This window comes from Enoplosus armatus, chromosome 16, assembly GCF_043641665.1.
Source record: "Enoplosus armatus isolate fEnoArm2 chromosome 16, fEnoArm2.hap1, whole genome shotgun sequence".
NCBI lineage: Eukaryota > Metazoa > Chordata > Actinopteri > Centrarchiformes > Enoplosidae > Enoplosus > Enoplosus armatus.
This window is the reverse complement of record NC_092195.1, coordinates 11,857,205-11,875,547: the sequence shown is the minus strand read 5'-3', so window position 1 is coordinate 11,875,547 and position 18,343 is coordinate 11,857,205. Positions and strand designations below refer to the sequence as shown.

Sequence of the window (18,343 nt, the reverse complement as noted above, 5' to 3'; positions counted from 1 at the left end):
CACCAAAGATATACAGAACACACAGCCAAAATGCTCTGCCACGTTACTCGTCCGGATTCGGTGGTGATGGAAGTGGAAGTTGACGCGAAGGCGAACGGAGAAGACTGTCTGAATAAGGTAGGCTGTGGTGGAATACACATCACGTTTTTCTATTGTGATACCTTTTTTTTTTTTTTTTTTACCTGTTTTTAAACGCAGTGTCACAATCAGGCAGGGCAGCAATGCTCGGGTTGTCTTGCCAAACTTTAAATTTGTCCCTTTTCCTAAACTTCATCTTGATCGACTCGTCGCGACTCAAATATTCTGGTAAATAAGATTGAGGAATTGAACCCAGTTTCTGCGCGACGAGGAATACTTAAATACGCTATTTTATTTGATTGACTTAATATTAATAGTGAACTCCATTTGGAAACATCATCTGCTTCATTGTTGCACACGTAGAGACGGCGGAAACAAAATGTTCTGCTGCGCGCAACGTGCAGAGAAACGCATACATCTGTTTGTAACAATGAAACCTTAAAATGTCGATTAAAAGTCGAAACGTATGACTTGATACACACGCAGGAAAGTTTTGATACCATGGGCTGAAAGTGCCGGCGGTCACCTCTACCTGCATGGCTTAGTCAGAGGCAGATGGCTTTGTCGGGGTTACTAGAGTTCATCCTTCCGCCTTTGCAAGCGTTAAGCGCTCGCGCTCCACTCAAACTGAAACTTAGTCTGAGTTGTTTAGACCCCCAAAATGGACATAAATAGTGTAATATGCAAACTTTTCCTTTCATCTGTAGCCTCAAGTTGTTTTTCCGCTAATAAAATGTAAAGCAATTTCATATGCATGGCACATTCCCAACTTGCCGTGGGTATGAATGAGTTTTATCTCAGCCTCCGGGCTCCCTGCAGACGTTCACCAGCAGTTATGTAATAACCCCATGGCCGCCGCCGCCGCACAGGGGGCGTGGGATTGTGGGTTTGATGAGCCCCCTTTACCCCGGGAGAGCCTCCAAGTTTGCTTCCACCCTATCGCGAGCTTTAGAATATTGATGGGGTTTTATCTGTGTGAGAGCAGCACTGGGGCAGCAGCAGAAACCTAATGAACAAAGTAATAAAATCACTCTTCTGTGCTTAGCCCCCTGCAAGTCTTGTGAAACTTTATTGATTCCTGTGTGTGTGTGTGTGGGGGGGGGGGGGGGCGGGGGCGGGGTTCTGTTGATTCTTGCCACTGGGAGTCTAAAGCCATTATGGATTGTCCTATTCAATGACATTTTTGCCTGCTGTCACAACTCTGGATGTCATGTGACCTTCCTGCTCAGCCAAGTTTTATAAAAACTGTAAACCCTCCTCTGCATAAATGATTTAATATTCTCGTTGTCCCACACAGTTGGTTTGTGGATCCCTTTTGAATTTATTTGTCCAAAATCCACTTTTGTGACCTGTTTTTCTTTCATCTCTCCAGGTTTGCAGAAAGTTGGGCATAATTGAGGTAGACTACTTTGGGCTGCAGTTCACAGGCAGCAAAGGAGAGAACCTGTGGCTGAATCTGAGGAACCGCATCTGCCAGCAGATGGATAATGTGACGCCCTGTCGACTGAGGCTGCGTGTCAAGTTCTTTGTGGAGCCCCATCTCATTCTGCAGGAACAGACAAGGTATGTTTACCAACTCACAGGCTGCATAGACATTGTGTGCAAATCTGCCTCATGAAACTCATCACATTTCTTCATGGGCATATGAACAGATGTAGAATATTTAACAACTTCCTGTATGACACATTCTCTTTCAAGTACCTGCAAATCAGCTTGTCATCTTCTCTTAACAAAAGAAATCTGGTGTGTTTGTCATTATAATATGTACTTTTATTTCCTTATGACTGCAATGAGGAGCGCATGCTGAAAAAAACAAAGCCATTGTTAGCGAGTTCCCAGAGCATAACCTGATCACTTTGTTTGCAGTACAGTGTAATGCCCTGTAATAACCTCTTCCCTGAGCTCTTCCGGGGTTACTACAGGTCATTCTGGTGACACACCAAGCAGGAAATGTGATCCAGCAGCTCTGGGGCTATGTGTTGCTCTGTGCCTGCCCCCAGGGACCCTCTGTGTGACTGCCTGGACCTCTGTCACTGCCTCCATTCAGCTCAAAATAACTTTTGTTGTGCTTTTTTGTTTCAATTGTTTGTGGCCATTTATGTCTGAACAAAAGCACAGCCCTCCATTTGACATTTTTGCAGATGCTGTTTGGAAACCGTGTGACAGGCCAGTGTAGCGTGTTTACCTCCATAGTTTTTGTTTTCACAGGAATTAGTCATCATTATGAGCCACTGTTACAGCTGGTGTTCATTTTGTAATAGTTTTTGAAAGCATCAGGATATACATTTCACGTGTATCTGACGTGCAATATTTTCATTTTAGAAACGCAACAGCCAGAAAAAAGCTCCAACATGTTGGAGTCACATCTCCCCCTACTATCTCTCCCGTCTGCCAGATTAGTTTAAACGAAGTAACAAGCCTTGGCAAGTCTAGATCCTGACTCAGTATTATCCAGCCACGTATTCGTTTGAAGTTATAAATAACAAGTGCATTCGCATCCCTCTGAACCTATCCAAAAATCTTGTATTACACACAGTATCTGATGTGATAGCGTGGATTTTATATTCACCCCAGGCAGTGCTGTGAGTGTTGTGATACGGCAGGGTTGTGGAGGGAGAGCGGGCTTGAGGGGAAATTTGTTTGGTGTCTTTTTAAGCTCCGCCACGCTGCTCTTGCCCTCTCACTCTCACACACAGCATGCCACTAGAGCTGTTCATTAAACTGACATGTATCTGCCTTGGCCAGGATTTGTCTGGCATTCCAGTAAGCTCACAGTTGCTCCCCAGTTCACCCACTGCCCCACCTTCAGCTGTTTCCCACTCCCTCTCCCCTCCCTTCAGTGTGCTCTATCACATATAAAGATGTGATAGAAAACTTTGCTTTCTTGCACCCCCCACCACCAAACTCTGGCCCATATTTGGTAACCCTTTTTGAAGAAGAAAGTGAAAGGCTGCAGGGGGAGAGAGCGGGAGCTGGCAGAACACTTGGCTGCCTGCGCTCTGACCTCCACTAGATTAGCAGGGGTTATCAACAGATGGCTGGCGTCGGGTGGGGGTCATGGGGTTGTGAAAAAAGGTGAGATAAAGATGTGAGATGGCAGGCAAGAGGGTGTGGGGTTGCTGCTAATAAATACTCGCACATGGTACACACCAACATGCTGTCAAGTTATGTGTTACATTTTTGGCACAGCCCTGGTGCCATCCATCTGCTCAGATGTGACTGTAATTTAAGTGGCAGGGGAGCAAACACTGGCATCAATTTTAGAGATGAGGGCAAGATGTTGACAGTACACAACAGTGGCATTTTGGGGACCAACACACAGCTCTGGGAAACTGCTGGACGTCATTTCCAATGGTCATGACATTATACATGGCATTTCTGAGAATGACTGTCATGTATTCTCTTCATGACTAAAGGTGTTTATTAAAGAGGATTTTTTTTCATTTTGTAACTTGACTTTGAGGGAATATGTTCATAATTTGAGTGAATTAGTGCTTTGAGGACCAGGTAGGGCCCCATTTCACTCATTTCTTGTGCGGTCACCTTTGACCTACTTAGGCTACCACAAGCTCCACACAGCTTCTCCTGACTGCAGGCGTTACTCATCGTGGCAAACAGAAAACCTTCCACTATTGCACATTTTTGTTACTTGCATGCTTACATGTGCCATGGAGCATGTTTGCTGTATTTACTGTCAAAAACAGTCAAAGGCAGTGTTAGTCAGTGAACATTGGCTGCTCGACACACACACTCACTTTTCAACCACACAGCATGTTTCAGTAGATCAGTAAGTAGCAAGTATATATGAGCTGGAGAAAATGTCCTGTACAAAGCAAAAGGGCTTGTATGGTAACTCAACTGGCAGCTGAGCTGAGGGGTGGGCCTCTTTTTCTACGCCCTTCTTGTAGGCCTCATTACATAACCTGTGCTGCACAGAGCTGCTTATATAAGCTGCTGTGTACTCTGCTGCCACGTAAAGCCGAGCAGGTCACTCAACTGTTCATGTTCACATGTAGCTGACTTTGGGTACTTTGTGTTAATTCATTTTCTTCTTTTTGTTGGGCCTACACGTGCTGGAAAATGTACTATCTAGACTCCAATCATTTTTATAGTATTTAAGCCAAAAAATGGTACAGTTGTCTGGTCTACAATCACTAATACATTACCTGTATAGCCTTTTGGTAGGGTTTTTTTTCTAATGCACGTAACCAAAGTGCAGGCCATATCTATTTCAGTTGTAAGGCTTAAGTTCAGCTTGATTCTGTGGCAGCCGTGTCGCCTTCTTTTGAAAACCCTTTTTTCTTTTAATCTCATTGCTTTGAGATTCTTCATTCGCCCATCTCTCCTAGGCTTGTTTTTAGAAATCTAGTATTTCCCAGCTTGCTTTGCAAATAGGGCACTTTTTGCACATGAATAATGCGTCTCTCTGCTTCTATTTTGGGCAGCTGAAGGTGTCGCATTGAACAAAGACTGAAGCAAGGCTATTCAAACCTTCCAGTGGTTTAAGATGGAGTTAAGTTTTGCACTGAAAGATGCTTCCAACAGTTTCTTATCCAAAGCGTAGTTGCTTATAAAACACCTGATTTGCATTCATCTGTATTTCCATGATTTATCAACCGGTATGATGCAACTGCTTGGGTTCAGGAAGTAACTTTTTATTGGTTAAGGGATACTGACCTAAGGGCCTCAACAACTGCCTGTGTTATCTACATCATTAAGCACGACTTGCTAGGGGGTATTTCTGTATGTGAATGTTTCCCCTTCATTAGCCCTCGTATTTAACATTCTGATCAGGCAAACATTGGATACCCTGAAAGGGCACAGCTATTAGTGCACGCTTTATCAGCGGTCCTGATCATTAACCTCGTTGGTGTTAAGCTTTAATTTAAATCCAAACCAGAAGCCAAATGAGTTTTAACTGAGGAGGAAACATTATGTCTTTTTTAATAATTACAAATTAAAACGTCAGTACCACAGTGCATGGTGGGATAGGTTCCAACCCTATGTAGTGTTTGTAGAATTAATCAACTAAGAAAATACTCTACAGAAAAAGACAAGACTTTGCATGGATGCACAACATTTCGCAGCAGCCCGAGCATAACTGGGCAATGCACGAGGAAAAGGTTTAACTTGACTGCACTTTATATTCTGCACGCTGCAGCTTTTGTTTTTGCAACATTTAAAATGGCTGTTTTATATCTTACATTAGTTCACCCATGAAAACTGAGACAAGAGCATTATCTCTCCAGACAAAATTCCTGCTCTGCCTCTTCAACTGAATGTTCCACAAAAAACAATTTGAGGTAATTTATTCAGGACACACACACACACAAGTTATCATATGTAGCTCGCTGTTGCAGGCTACGGAGAGGATCAAGCCAAAGATCACACAAGATGCCTGTGGGTCCTCGAATGTTCAAAAATACCACCCAGGTTTTTTTTATCAGCATGCTCCACCATCTTAGTCGCTTTTTACTTTTTCCTGTGAGTTTATTTCCTCCTTCGTTTGTTGTGCACTCGAGTAACCTCGTCCTCGTTTGTCTTGTTTGAAGTCATAACATAAGCCCATGCCCAAGAATGACAGAATTGTTATATCTGTTTGCCGCCTGAACTTCGGCTTGATGCTGGGCTTTAATCACCGTTTTACCATCCAGTACAGAGCACCAGCCTGTAACCAAATGCATTTAGCATACAAACAGCTTCTTTGTTTTATTGCTGTGTAGCTTTCAGTTCGACTAAGCACAGAGCAAAAGCGTATGTTTATATTTTGATTGTTTGGCAACTTTCTGGTATATTACATGATAAAAACGTTGATACGTGTTTTAGTGTCTTGACGTTCCATTCAGCCCACACCCTTTGAAGATGTCTAGCATAGTTTACTATAGTTCATTGACTGCTAGTAACCTCGCAGCACACAGCTCCTGGCAGTGTGTTATTTGACTAGCTTACAAACCACATTTAGAGCCCAACGATGAGGTCTGAAACTCTACTGGTGATTGGCTGGATGAGGTGCAGTCTCTAGGCAGAGGTGTTAGGTTTCAGTTTGTGGGGAACGTTTTGTTCTTCTTTGTAGTGAAGCGGCTGACACTCTGCCTACTGGGGGAATAGACACTGGGTTGGGGCAGAAAACATTCAAATGAGACAATGGTTTTATAGATGGGCACAGCAGACTGGAGAGACGTTAGTTGACTTGGTAATGAGTGTCCAGTTACTTGGAAAAAGTACGCATGTTCTTTCTTTTTTTGTTTTCTCTGGCATCAGAGTACATACACTTGTAATATATTTTATAAAAAAGTTCCCAATGGTTCAACATCAAGTTGCTTAAAATGCACAAACGCTGCATTTTGGGATATTTCAGTGTTTTAAATTTTGAATGGTTCAAAGACAGAGCAGAAGAAATCAGCTGAAAAACTTGGATTATCTCATCCTCAGCCCCTTAGCTCAGCTCTGTAGCCAGTGACCTATTTTCAAATATTCTTTCTCAGGGTTCAGGCCTGCTTTAATTGAATTAGTCCAACCAGGCAATCAAGTATTCAAACATTCCTGCAGCACCCTACATGACCTCTCCTTCCCCCACAACCACTTCTTTCTCCTGTGCATTACCAGGGGTATTATGACTATAAATGAGTAAGCTTCTTAAGACAATGATTATAGGTTATCTCTATGAAGGACAAAACAATGATGAGGTGTATACAGTAAAAGTAGGCCAGGAGACTTTTGTCTCGGCACAGACTTCCTGACATTCAGTCTGGGTCTCGTGTGTTAAGCGAGGGCCAGTCTAAAGAACAAGGCAATGCTGTGATGCTTCAGTCTTTCAGAGTACACTTCATGGATGACCCTGATGATGGTGTCTGAATAGTAAATGTGTGTTGGTCCTTGACATGGTGAATCAAATGGAAGCATACAGAGGCCAGGTAAAGCTGCTGATAGTCAGCAAGACAGATTCTAGTCCTGTGATTCAGTTTAAGTCCAAGTCACTCTCATGAGAGTCACAGCGACTTGAACTCCCTATCATCTGCTTGGATGCCTGTTTGGTTGAGCATGGGAGTCATTTATTCATTCTGTTGTTTCTTGTCTTGTCACCTTGGTTACAGGCCTGTGTAAACTTGATGGGTTTGCAAAGGAATAACGTCTATTTTTTCAGTGTGTAGCAGTATACAGACATATCCAGTCACTTCACATCAGTAGGTCTCAGAGGTTGTGCCCATGATGGATTTGTGGACTGTCGTCTCTCCCATGCACTGAGTTTAGGAGGGACCATGACAGGTGCTGAGGCAGCACTACACCACCTGAGCAGACTGATCCTGGGACAGCTGTCTGAGAAGCCATCTACTTAATGTAGAGGCCAAGGAAGTATAGATAGAAATGTATGAGTTTGGTTTCTGAAACTAAAACAGTTGATGGAGTATCCAGACTGTTTTTTGCAATCTGTACAAAACCTCTGCCCTTGTTGTTATCATAACAAGAGTTATGCAGTGCGTTATTGCTGTGCAAAGCAGGTGTTCAGAGCAGATACAGTAGCAGTGTAGCTCCACAGGGGCCTCAGTGGGAGAAATTGTTACCTTCTGCGTGTGAAGAAGCTGTGCGTTGTCGTTTTTTTTTTTTTTTTTTTAAGTCATGTTTTTGTGGTGTTTGGCAGAGTGCATATCTGATGCCTCAGGGAAGTCGAGCAGAAGCGGTGAACTGTAGTTACCTCTGCTGCACGGCCTGTTAACCCGTTCTACTGTATGTCTTTATACTAGGCGTTTTCTTTCAAATGATGGTGGGTGCCCACAATCAGAATCAGAATCAGAAATACTTTATTGATTCCTGGGAGGAAATTTTACAGTACTGGTGCTCCCATTCAAGATTAGAAAGCAGCATAAATTTAGAAATAAAAGTATGTACAAAATGTAAAAATAAGAATTAGAAAATAAAAATATACACATTTACAATATTTAAGTGAAAAATAAAAGTTAAAAATATATACAGCAGCAGCACAACACTGGGAATGCAGGAGTCTGATGTCTTACTCATACATACCATAGACTGCATTGTCATAGATAGTTGGTTAAATGAAACAATGCTGAGGTTAAACTCAGAATAAGTAACACGAGAAGTCACACTGTCAGTATCACAACACCAAACTAACAACAGGCCCAGACGTGCTGAAGGAAGCTTTTAAGATATTAAATGCCTTGCTCACCGGCACAGTGATCGAAATTAACCTCTTGCCAATCCCCACCTGAACTATAGTAACCTCCGCGTCTTGCCCTACAGTAACCCTTTGTCGGCACCCTGTAGTAAACTCCCAGTCAAGTCAGCCCTATTGTTTGCGTCAGGCAGGTAGCTAACTAGCAGTGCTCCGTCACATGATGCCTGCTGGGCCTGACACAATAGAGCGCAGTGTTTGTGTGTGTGTGCGTTGGAGGGAATGGGATGTTTAACACCATATCAAAGCACTGTTTGTTATGCCTGAGGCTAGTCTGCTATGGGGCTTCGTTGTTATGGTCTGGCTTTATCAGGGGTGGCGTAGACTGGCTTTGTTTGTGTGCCTCACAGCTGCTTTTCGCTACTGTTGTTACTCCTTGGAAGCGCCGTGAATGTTCGTTGGATGAGGCGTGTCTGTTATTGCAAACTGAAGCCGTTACAGTACACAAGTGTGCATATTCTGCCACCAGTTGTGCGCTGCTCCCTCAAGAGTCCCATAAGAGGACAGAGGAAACGTCACCTCCAGCTCATTCTCGTGTCCCCTGTAGTTCCCACGAGACATCTCAGCGAGATGCGTCTTCTACATAAACAAAACACAATGGGTTTATATAAACTTAATAGGGCTGATGAGTGCTTCCCCACAGTGTCGCTCTAAACCCTCTCAAACATCCTCAAGTCATAGAGTGACCTGATTTGCACAAGTGAAAAATGTCTCTCGTTGCATCATGCTTCAAAGAGAACTGTAGCCCAAGGGAGATTTTTTTTTTTTTTAGCAGAAATAACAACAAGCGGTTTCAGGCGCAGTCTGCTTTTACTCTACTACACATCAGGCCAAAATATTCACAGCCATTCCTTTTTGAATTGAATTGTCTACTGCTCGAACTCTTGTCAGGGTCTATGGTCTATAGATGGGTCTATAGATGGGTCTATAGAGCGTATAACGTGTGATCAGGGAGTTAACATTGGGTCACTGCATGCAGTCACCAGGCACACTAACAGGATCCCAGCTAGTCAACAACAAAAAACAGTTGAATAGCTTTCCTCTGGCCAGTGGTTACAGAAGCAGGCCTGTGCAATCTTCTTAAGGTTACTGCGCCTTAGGTCATCTCAATGCAGGATCTGTTTAGGTTACTTCAGTTCAACCTCCTTCATGATTTAAGGATTGAGTCACCGAGGGTGTTGCTCCTTCTTACCGTCTTGTCTCCTGCTGCTAGAAGGAAAGAAATTCCTCACATCTTCTGGTCAAAACAATGGAAAGGACCTGCCACGGCATGTTTTTTTTTAAAATTTAGCTGTTTTCCTTGGCCACACCAGAACTCTGTGTTCTCATTTAATCGTTCAGCCCAAACAATAACAATTGTTGTTTTTGACCACCATTAATCTTTGAACTGTCACTTCATAAACCCACCTCATTTTTGAACACAAATTCCCCTTTCAGGCAAAACAAGATTAGTGGAAACTTGGTTTGTCTTTAAATGGGCATATTGCACGAGTGTGACGTTATTGAATCACATTTTTGACATTGAGCCGCAGAGCAAGAGACGCAGACAGGATGCCGGCCATTGTAACACCTTTTTAAATCCCATTTTGTATTCAACATTCAGACTTATAGCTTAATAACCCACAGTGGCGGTCACGCAGATACAGTAGTAGTAGTAGTAGTAATAGTTTGTCTACTTCCACTTTTAGAGCCACTCGTGAATTCACACATAAAGGAAGTTCCCATAGTGTGTTTTGAGGAAGAGATTGAAAAAGAGAAAGTGAGTCATTGTGACTATTGAACAAATGTCAGTTGTTTTTTCCTTTTGCTGGACACACACAAACACCTGCTGTCTGAAATTCAAGCCCTGCAATGGCCCATGTGTGCACCAGTTGTCCTGGCTCCTCAGTGACTACACATGAAAGTCGGTTGAACAATGAAAGTGGGCACTGTTTATGATGGGGTGCACAATGTTAAAGATGACGATTTGTCCTTTTTCTGGATAAATGTAAAGTAAAGGGTTTATTCAGGTAACACTTATTTACTACATCATATTGGCAATTGAAAGAATTCCCATTTGACCACTGTTCTGTTTTCTTTCTCTCCACCAGACACGTCTTCTTCATGCATGTGAAGGAGGACCTCCATAACGGTCACCTACGGATGGCCTCGGAACAGGCAGAGGAGCTGAGTGCACTCCTGGCACAGGCCGAGTTTGGTGACTATAACCAAAACACAGCCCAGTACTGGTACTCGGAGCTGTGCGGAGAGGAGGCCAGCACTGCCACTATCGACAGGTACAACACTCTTTAAGCAACCCAACATGGGCTCCAAGTAGAGCAGGAAATTGAAATTCTTGTCTGCTAAGATACATGCATGAAAAAGGTATTCATTATTTTGCTTCTGGCACAGAATCTTTTTCTTCTTTTCTTCACATCTAACTGTAATTAAATAAAAACAAAAACCCTACCCTGACCTGATGCCATCACTAATGATTTTGGGGTTTTGAGGTAGTTTACACAAGACAACTGGGATTTGAACATACTTTTATTTACCCTTATACATACATGTTAACCAGCTCTGGCCAATCCTTGAAACCTGCTGACCTTTTCTCTGTGTCAGCTCTCCTGAAGCTCTGTCTCCTCACTATCTCTGAGGGAGGTAGGAGTGATGAAAAGTAAATAATGGGTCATGGCAATGAGCTAAATATAATACAAGTGGCAGCTGTTGTTCAAGGAAATTAATTTTAATAAATCAAAATGCCATCTTAAGCAAAAAGTACCAAAACTGCTGCACTGACTTGAACTGACAGTGGTGTCTTTTATATTTTGCAGCATTTTATAAATTGCGGTGTCTCTTTTCAGTCAGAGTAACTTTATCTATCTGAGGTGAAAGACTTCAGATAAGAGTACATCACACACACACACACACACACACACACACACCGTGTGTGTGTGTGTGTGTGTGTGTGTGTGTGTGTGTGTGTGTGTGTGTGTGTGTGTGTGTGTGTGTGTGTGTGTGTGTGTGTGTGTGTGTGTGTTGGCTGTATGACAGCTAATACTGAACGGCCAAACACAGCAGCTGCCAGGAGATCACGTAGCATGTGTTTGCACTGACCGAACCTCCCACTGTACATCTTGAATGTTTTCTCTGTAAACAAGATGAGGGTGACAAAAATTCACTCTTACAAAAGCGTGGATCCCGTTGCACTATGCAAACAACTCGCCACACTTTCCACAGCAATGCCCATCCCACCTGCAACTGTTGGGCATTTATCCAAGACTCACTGCAGTGTCTCCATTTTGTAGTTACAGCCTTTGGAGTGCTTACTGGAACCATTTGTTTTGCACATGGCGCTGTGCCTCAAATGCTGAGACTCTTAAATTATACATTATCAAGCGCCATCTGCCAAACCTGCTTCATTAAACTTTTTATCCATGTTCTGTATTGAGTTAGCAGGCACAGCTGATCACTGCTACACCTACACTCACAAGGTGTAGCATTTCCCAACAGTTCTTTTTATACATTTCATAGAATGATCTCGCTACTGTGGATCAATATCATTATATGCCATTAGCAGGGCGAGAGTACTAGAATCTTGTACTCAAATAAAAGTACTGTTACTTAAAATGTTACTCAAGTAAATGACTTGCTCAAAGTGTACCCAAAGCCCTTATGTCGAACAGTAAATTCCTTTTCTATAGATTTGCAGCCTGTGCATACATTTATAATTGATTTATCAATTATAAATATACAACCTCCTTCCTCAGCAAACCCTTACTAGAATTAAACGAGAAAAGAGATCTGTTACATTGACAAGAGGAAATGTAATTGGTTACTTCCACTCGTGGCCACACAGCTAGCCTAAGCATTGATCTCACAAGTATAGTTGTCAGAAAAGAACCAGTTTAACATCAGAGCTCTCTGCCTGAGGGTTTGTTCAACTCTGAAAGTTAAAAACACACTACCGCATTGCATTTATCCTGCTTGTATAATACACCTGTCACAGTAGGTGTTCCTCGATTTATAAGATTATCTTGTCATTTGTGTTAAAGCAAAATAAACTTAAATGGTGGCCTTTTCTTCCCTTCTGCAGTATCATATCCAGACACAAGGCTCTGGAGGGTTCGAGCCAGGCCTCTGTGGAGTATCAGGCCCTGCAGCTGGTCTCCTCTCTGGAGCATTACGGTGTGGAGTGGCACTGGGTGCGCGATGCAAATGGCCAACGGTTGGCGATAGGAGTCGGCCCTGAGGGCATCGCCATTTGCAAGGAGGACTTTAGCTTAGTCAACAGGTATGCTGCAAATAGCTGTGTGTATTCTTCTAGTGATGGTACGGTACATGTCTGCCTTGAATAACATTTAATATGTAACATGTCTCCTCTCCTTTTGTCTCTTCTTAGGGTAAGCTATCCAGTCATCCAGATTGCCACCCAGTCGGGGAAAACTGTGTACCTGACAGTTACCAAGGACACAAGTGACAGTGTGGTGCTTTTGTTCAAGCTGATCAGTAACCGGGCAGCCAGTGGACTGTACCGGGCCATTACAGAGACCCACGCCTTCTACAGGTGAGAGCTAAAGACATACAGTATTTAAGCCCAGATCAATGACTCACACGTACACACACTCTGAAGCTGTACAGCTGTGCAGTCGCATTTTAATGGAAGTGGATTCAGGCCTTTTTTTAATAACTTCTTTCACAAAGTCAATACTGCCTTAATTATTAGAGGCAAGTCAGAGAAGGCGACTAAAGACTGTAGCTCACCTTGTGTACAGAGCAAAGATATCAATTAAAAAACATTTTAAGCTCTGTTGAGGTTTGTGTTTCTAATATGAAAACTGTCTGTCAACAGTCTTTGATACAGATGTTAGTCATCCACAAACCTGACCTGCTTTAAAACAATCTTTCTAACCGCTGCAGCTTGTTTTGATGATATAGACCAGTCTATTGTTCACCGTCCTTCACTAAAGACGGGTAGATTATGAGAGAGGCAGGGAAAGGCCTGACCTAAAATGTGTTCTGTAAACTTGACTTGTTCTGCTCTACTTGACATGCAGTGCTTACAGAGTGTGCATTCGCCCACAGTGTGCTCCTGTTCCCTTTTAACCCTCTTTATGGTATAAATGCATGCAAAGTGGGACACATAGCCACGTAAAACATGTCCTTGACCCGAATGAGTGTGGATGGAGACATAGATTGCACAGGACAATCTTCAGTGGGTAAAGATGGCATTTTTGCTTCCCACAGACGGTGTCTGTGTGTGTCTGAAATTGCAGTGAGTGGGCACAATTCAAATGGCTGAGCTATGAAATTGTTCTCCTTCAGTCACAATAGTACAAAGGTACAAAAGGCAGCCCTGTCCTTTTTGTTTCAGGGATGGGTTTTAGCTCAGAGTCTGCAGATTTTTTTTTGATTTTTTTTTTTTTTTTTTTGCAGGCATGTCTTCATCCTGCTTGCTCAGAAACGAGTGCAGTGTTTTTCTCATAGTGGTGAACGTGGTATCCAAACAGGATGGACATTAGGTGTTGCCTAAATAAGCAGTGTAGGGGGAAATTAAATAAGCAGACATACCCTCCACAGCAGTGAGGGAGCAGATGTGAGTCTTACTGCAGATAATTTTGGTTTGCTGACATTAGTAATCATATCTCATCATTTTTGTAATCATGTCTTATCTCATTTTCATGTCTAGGTGTGACACAGTTACTAATGCAGTGATGATGCAGTACAGCAGAGACTTTAAAGGCCACCTAGCTTCACTTTTCCTCAATGAAAACATCAACCTGGGCAAGAAGTATGTTTTTGACATTCGACGTACCTCCAAGGAAGTGTACGACCACGCCCGCCGCGCCCTCTACAACTCTGGCGTCGTGGACCTGGTGTCCCGCTCCCGCTCCGGCAGCGGCGAGCGCTCTTCTCCTTCACGCTCCCCAAGCAGAGACGACCAGCAGGATGAGGGGCTGGACTGCGGCAGCTGCCAGCAGAGCCGAGCCCTGCAGGAGCGGCTGCAGAAGCTCAGGGAGGCTCTGTTGTGCATGCTGTGCTGCGAGGAGGAGATAGACGCTGCGTTCTGCCCCTGTGGCCATATGGTGTGCTGCCAGACCTGCGCAAATCAGCTCCAGGTGAGACTCTTCTTCACTCATTATGAAAATGGCTGATAAACTTAGACTTCCGTAGAAAAGACGCAGGGGTGGGTTTAGCATTTTCTTTAGTCATATGCGCTAAGAAGTGACAGCACTGCTGGCATTTGCTATTCTGCAAATGCTGATGTCAACACTACGTTAAAAGTAGTACTTGATACAAGTAAATTAGACGACAAGAACTTGAAAACCAAAGAAGTTTTGCTTTGTTTTCTGTTTGGTCCTTGACTCAAGGCTCAGCTCAGCCTACTTTGAGTTTCCAGCTATACCGAAAGCTCTTTAATTATACTTTAGTTCCAACTTCTCATCCTTTTTATGGTCCTTTAAACAACGTCCAAAGCCTTGCTTACACTCTGCTGACCTGATTGTCCCCACACTTAATCAGCTAAATGTTGCCCATCTTTGTGGAAGCAGATGGTGTGTGTGTGTGAGTTTGTCTTATGAAGGGATTATAGCAGCCAGGCAAATCTCACTTCAATTAACTCAACTAAGAAACGTGACCCAGCTAATAGACGTGGGAATGAGTCAGTAGAAAGAGACAAGAGAAGGAAGGAAAGAAACTGCTTTCAGCATGATTGTGGAAACAGTTTTCACATCATAGCGATCCCTTTTCTTTTACTTTAAGAAGTTTATCACAGTGTTCTTTGTAGCAGTGATATTGGTTAGATGACCCGAGTGGTGGCTTTTGAGTCGCCTTAACAGCAGCAGTCTCCCCAGCTCATTTGATGAAAGAGCAGGTTTCTGTGACTCTCTGTACTGTCTGATTGTGGTTGCATATATTCTCTTAGCTTGCACCTTTCTTTTGCCAACACGTCTTGGTTCACATGTTTACTGGCAACATGTGCATTTATCACACATTACAAGACTGACACATTTGTTACCTTGGTGTAGTTTGCTCAGGTCTGTTTTTTTTGTTTTTGTTTTAAGAAAATGACTTGTGGTCATGAAATGTTTGAGATGTGCTATGGGTGTGTGATGAGGTCTTAATTTATGTTTCATAACAACAAATATTCCACCCAAGATTCCCTGGAGAAGCATGCCAAAATATATTGACAAAGGGTAATGGACCACTGAAAGGTTCACAACTTTAATGCATTAGTTGGGCCACTTTAGATTTGGCTCAAAGCACAAGTGACGTCCGACCAGTGTGTCAACTCTGCATACAAGCTCACTATTAGAAAATAAACATACTTGGGGCTTAATCCGTCTCTTTTCTTCCCCTCAGCTGTGTCCTGTGTGTCGGTCGGAGGTGGAGCACGTGCAGCACATCTACCTGCCCACCTGCACCAGCCTGCTGAACCTGACGCTGACCGACAACCACCAGCACCGCAGCAGCAGCATCCCCGCACCCATTCACAGAGAAATGGATTCTCCTCACAGCTGCTCTGCCACAGAGTACGACCACAAGATCTACCACACATAAAGACAACTCCACTAAACGCACCAAACTCCATTTTGAACACTTTTTTTGAAGCTGTGTCAGCCAGATCAAGGTTTCACAAAGAAGGAACATTTCTCGTCCGTCTGCGTTTCCTGCCTGGACTCTGAACTACCAAACATATAGAAACTCCTGAGCATAATCAAAGATCGACACATTCAAACCACTCCCTCAACTAGTGTGTTTGTGTGTGTGTGTGTGTTATTATTTACCTTTGGACTGTCAGTTTGTCTGGTTGGTTCTCAGTATTGTTGCTGTTGGTTGTGTCATTCTGTCCAAATGCCGCATTTCTTAAACATCATTACCCCTGCCACAATCTGATTTTAGATTAGGCCCTTATTCGTTCTTAAATTATTGCATCAGTTGACCTGATACAGAATAGAAACTTTTGTTTTTGTTTTTGAATTTGTCTGTTGTTCGTTTTTCTTTGCTCCATATCAGGCTCCTAGCCCCAGAACCCGAACCATTTTTTAGAAAAGCTAAACACTGTACATAATGGTCTTGTTTTTATTTTTAATGCTTCCTGACATTTTAAAGCTTATCTGTTTTTCATTTGAGAAGAGTTTTATGGTGTAACAGAGTGAATGCATTTTTTTATATTTTATTTCTCATTTGTTTTTCAGGTTCCATGTTTTCCATGCCAATTAGGGGGTATTTAGAGGCTAAGCAGCACTGCTCTGGGTATAGCACTGCATACTAATGAGACACACCAGGCGCAAAGGCCACCATGGTCCTGTTCTTGTGATCTGTGGGTTAAATGGGGTCCTTCTTTTAGCTGACCAGGACATGGACATGAAATGCAGTATCTTGACACACTCACAACCTCCTTCACTCAAAGCGGGTCTTGATGATTAACTGCCACACACAACAACAAGCCCAGTTTCATAGACTGCTGCTTTTCACATTTTTATCTCCATGCCAACAGAAAGTTAGAAATTAAGAGCACAAAATGCTCTTCTGCCAGACACAGAAACCACAGCTATATACAAAAAACATAGGAATTAGTCCAGCAGCAGCTGCTTCCTCTGAAAACCTCAGCTATAAATTCTTTCCTTTTTGATATTTTTAAAGGGTACTAGGAGATCTGTCTGTGCAATACTTTTTGAAAAGCTTTTCATTTTCAAGTTTTATTTAATTTCAAAGACTATATTTTTAAAAAAACTGTCACTTTACCAAGGAAGTTTTCCTCACGTCTGTAGGGGGGTTTGGCCTTAATGTAGCAGCAACACCGTGTTTATAATAAACTTTCCACAGACTTTTTTGTTTTTCTGGTAAGAAAAGGAAAACTTTATTTCTTTAATGCTGACTCGATTAAGCTAAGTCGCTGCAGGGGAAGTACTTTTTATTTTTCCATATTATACAAGTAGTGATTTGTTTCTGTTTTCTGAAGCAAAAGCCACTATGCTCTGTAAAATAACTCTTAAAGAATTAAATCATTTTTATATATTCTGTTTTTAACAAAAGAAAGTATTAATAAAGTTGTTTTTAAAAAAACAAACACTCTGGATTTGTGGGACGTTTGTTACAGTTTTGTGTTATCCGTCACTTGACACCCTATTCAGAACAAGTAAGACTAGAAATGTATATGACCAAGACTGTACTGTGTGTTGGATTTAACGTATGTTGTTGGTGCACTAATGATTTCAATGGGCACCACTAGACCATTGGTTCCCAACCTGGAGGCTTGGATCCCCCAAAGGTCTGAAAATAAATCTGAGTGGTCCCCAGATGATTAAAGAGATAAAAGAAAAAGAACTATTTTCTTAAATCATTGCCTTTTTCTTATGAAATACTGGATACCTCTTGCCTATTTCGGACTCAATACATCCATCAAATAAGACATATCAGGAAAGGAAAAACTGCTCTTTGGTTTGTTGAATTGTTCGCAAATGATGAGGGGCTGACAAGTCATCTCCCTTGTGACACTTTTACATTCGTATCTGGCCTCTGTTCCAATAGGCAGCTTTACTGATGGATAATAAAATCGGGAATTCTCTCAAATTAAAATGTAAACATCAGCCATGAGACCTGTTCTTGGTTTTACTTTGCAAAGTTATCGAGGTAAACCCGTAAACCTGCTGTCTTGAAACAGTCGGGGCCTCAGAGGTTTCAGATGAAACATGGTGAGAAGAGAGGTCAAAAAGGGTTTTTTCTTGTGACCTGCTGTGGGGAGCGAATACCTGCCATGACTTTAGTCCTCACCTCTCCAGCACCCCAGGTGTATCGCGCACTGAAAGGTCAATGCCTCACTTGTCATTGTCAGACGAGGAAAGGGATTTGAGAGTTGCACAGTCGGTGGTGCAAAGAGGCTCTCTATGTTGATGAGAAATGACAAGCTCCACTGGACTGTGGTTATAAAGTCTAGCAAATAAGTACAATGAAGTGCAGCAGCTATTGATTAGTCTGACTTCATCCCTCTCTCTGAACTCTTCTGTCTTTTCATGAACTTCTGGATGAGAATGCTTCTGTCTGTCTCTCCCCTTTCTCTTCTTATCTCTTTTTTTTTATTTGCTCTCAGCC

At 42.6% G+C, this 18,343-nt stretch overlaps 1 protein-coding gene across 1 annotated transcript; it reads left to right on the top strand.

Annotated features, from left to right (window-relative positions):
• The first annotated feature begins 9 nt into the window (after window positions 1–9).
• On the top strand, window positions 10–17,578 carry mylipa (myosin regulatory light chain interacting protein a). Its single transcript, XM_070921824.1, has 7 exons — window positions 10–117; window positions 1,451–1,641; window positions 10,360–10,545; window positions 12,345–12,542; window positions 12,651–12,815; window positions 13,938–14,367; window positions 15,611–17,578. The coding sequence occupies exons 1-7, from the start codon at window positions 31–33 to the stop codon at window positions 15,806–15,808; spliced, it is 1,455 nt and encodes a 484-aa protein (XP_070777925.1). The 5' UTR covers window positions 10–30; the 3' UTR covers window positions 15,809–17,578.
• The last annotated feature ends 765 nt before the right edge of the window (window positions 17,579–18,343 follow it).

Coding starts and splice junctions, on each gene's coding strand:
- mylipa (XM_070921824.1), top strand. CDS start 31: ATGCTCTGCCACGTTACTCGTCCGGATTCGGTGGTGATGGAAGTGGAA. Junction 10,546..12,344: donor AGCACTGCCACTATCGACAG/GTACAACACTCT, acceptor TCCCTTCTGCAG/TATCATATCCAGACACAAGG. Junction 14,368..15,610: donor CCTGCGCAAATCAGCTCCAG/GTGAGACTCTTC, acceptor TCTTCCCCTCAG/CTGTGTCCTGTGTGTCGGTC.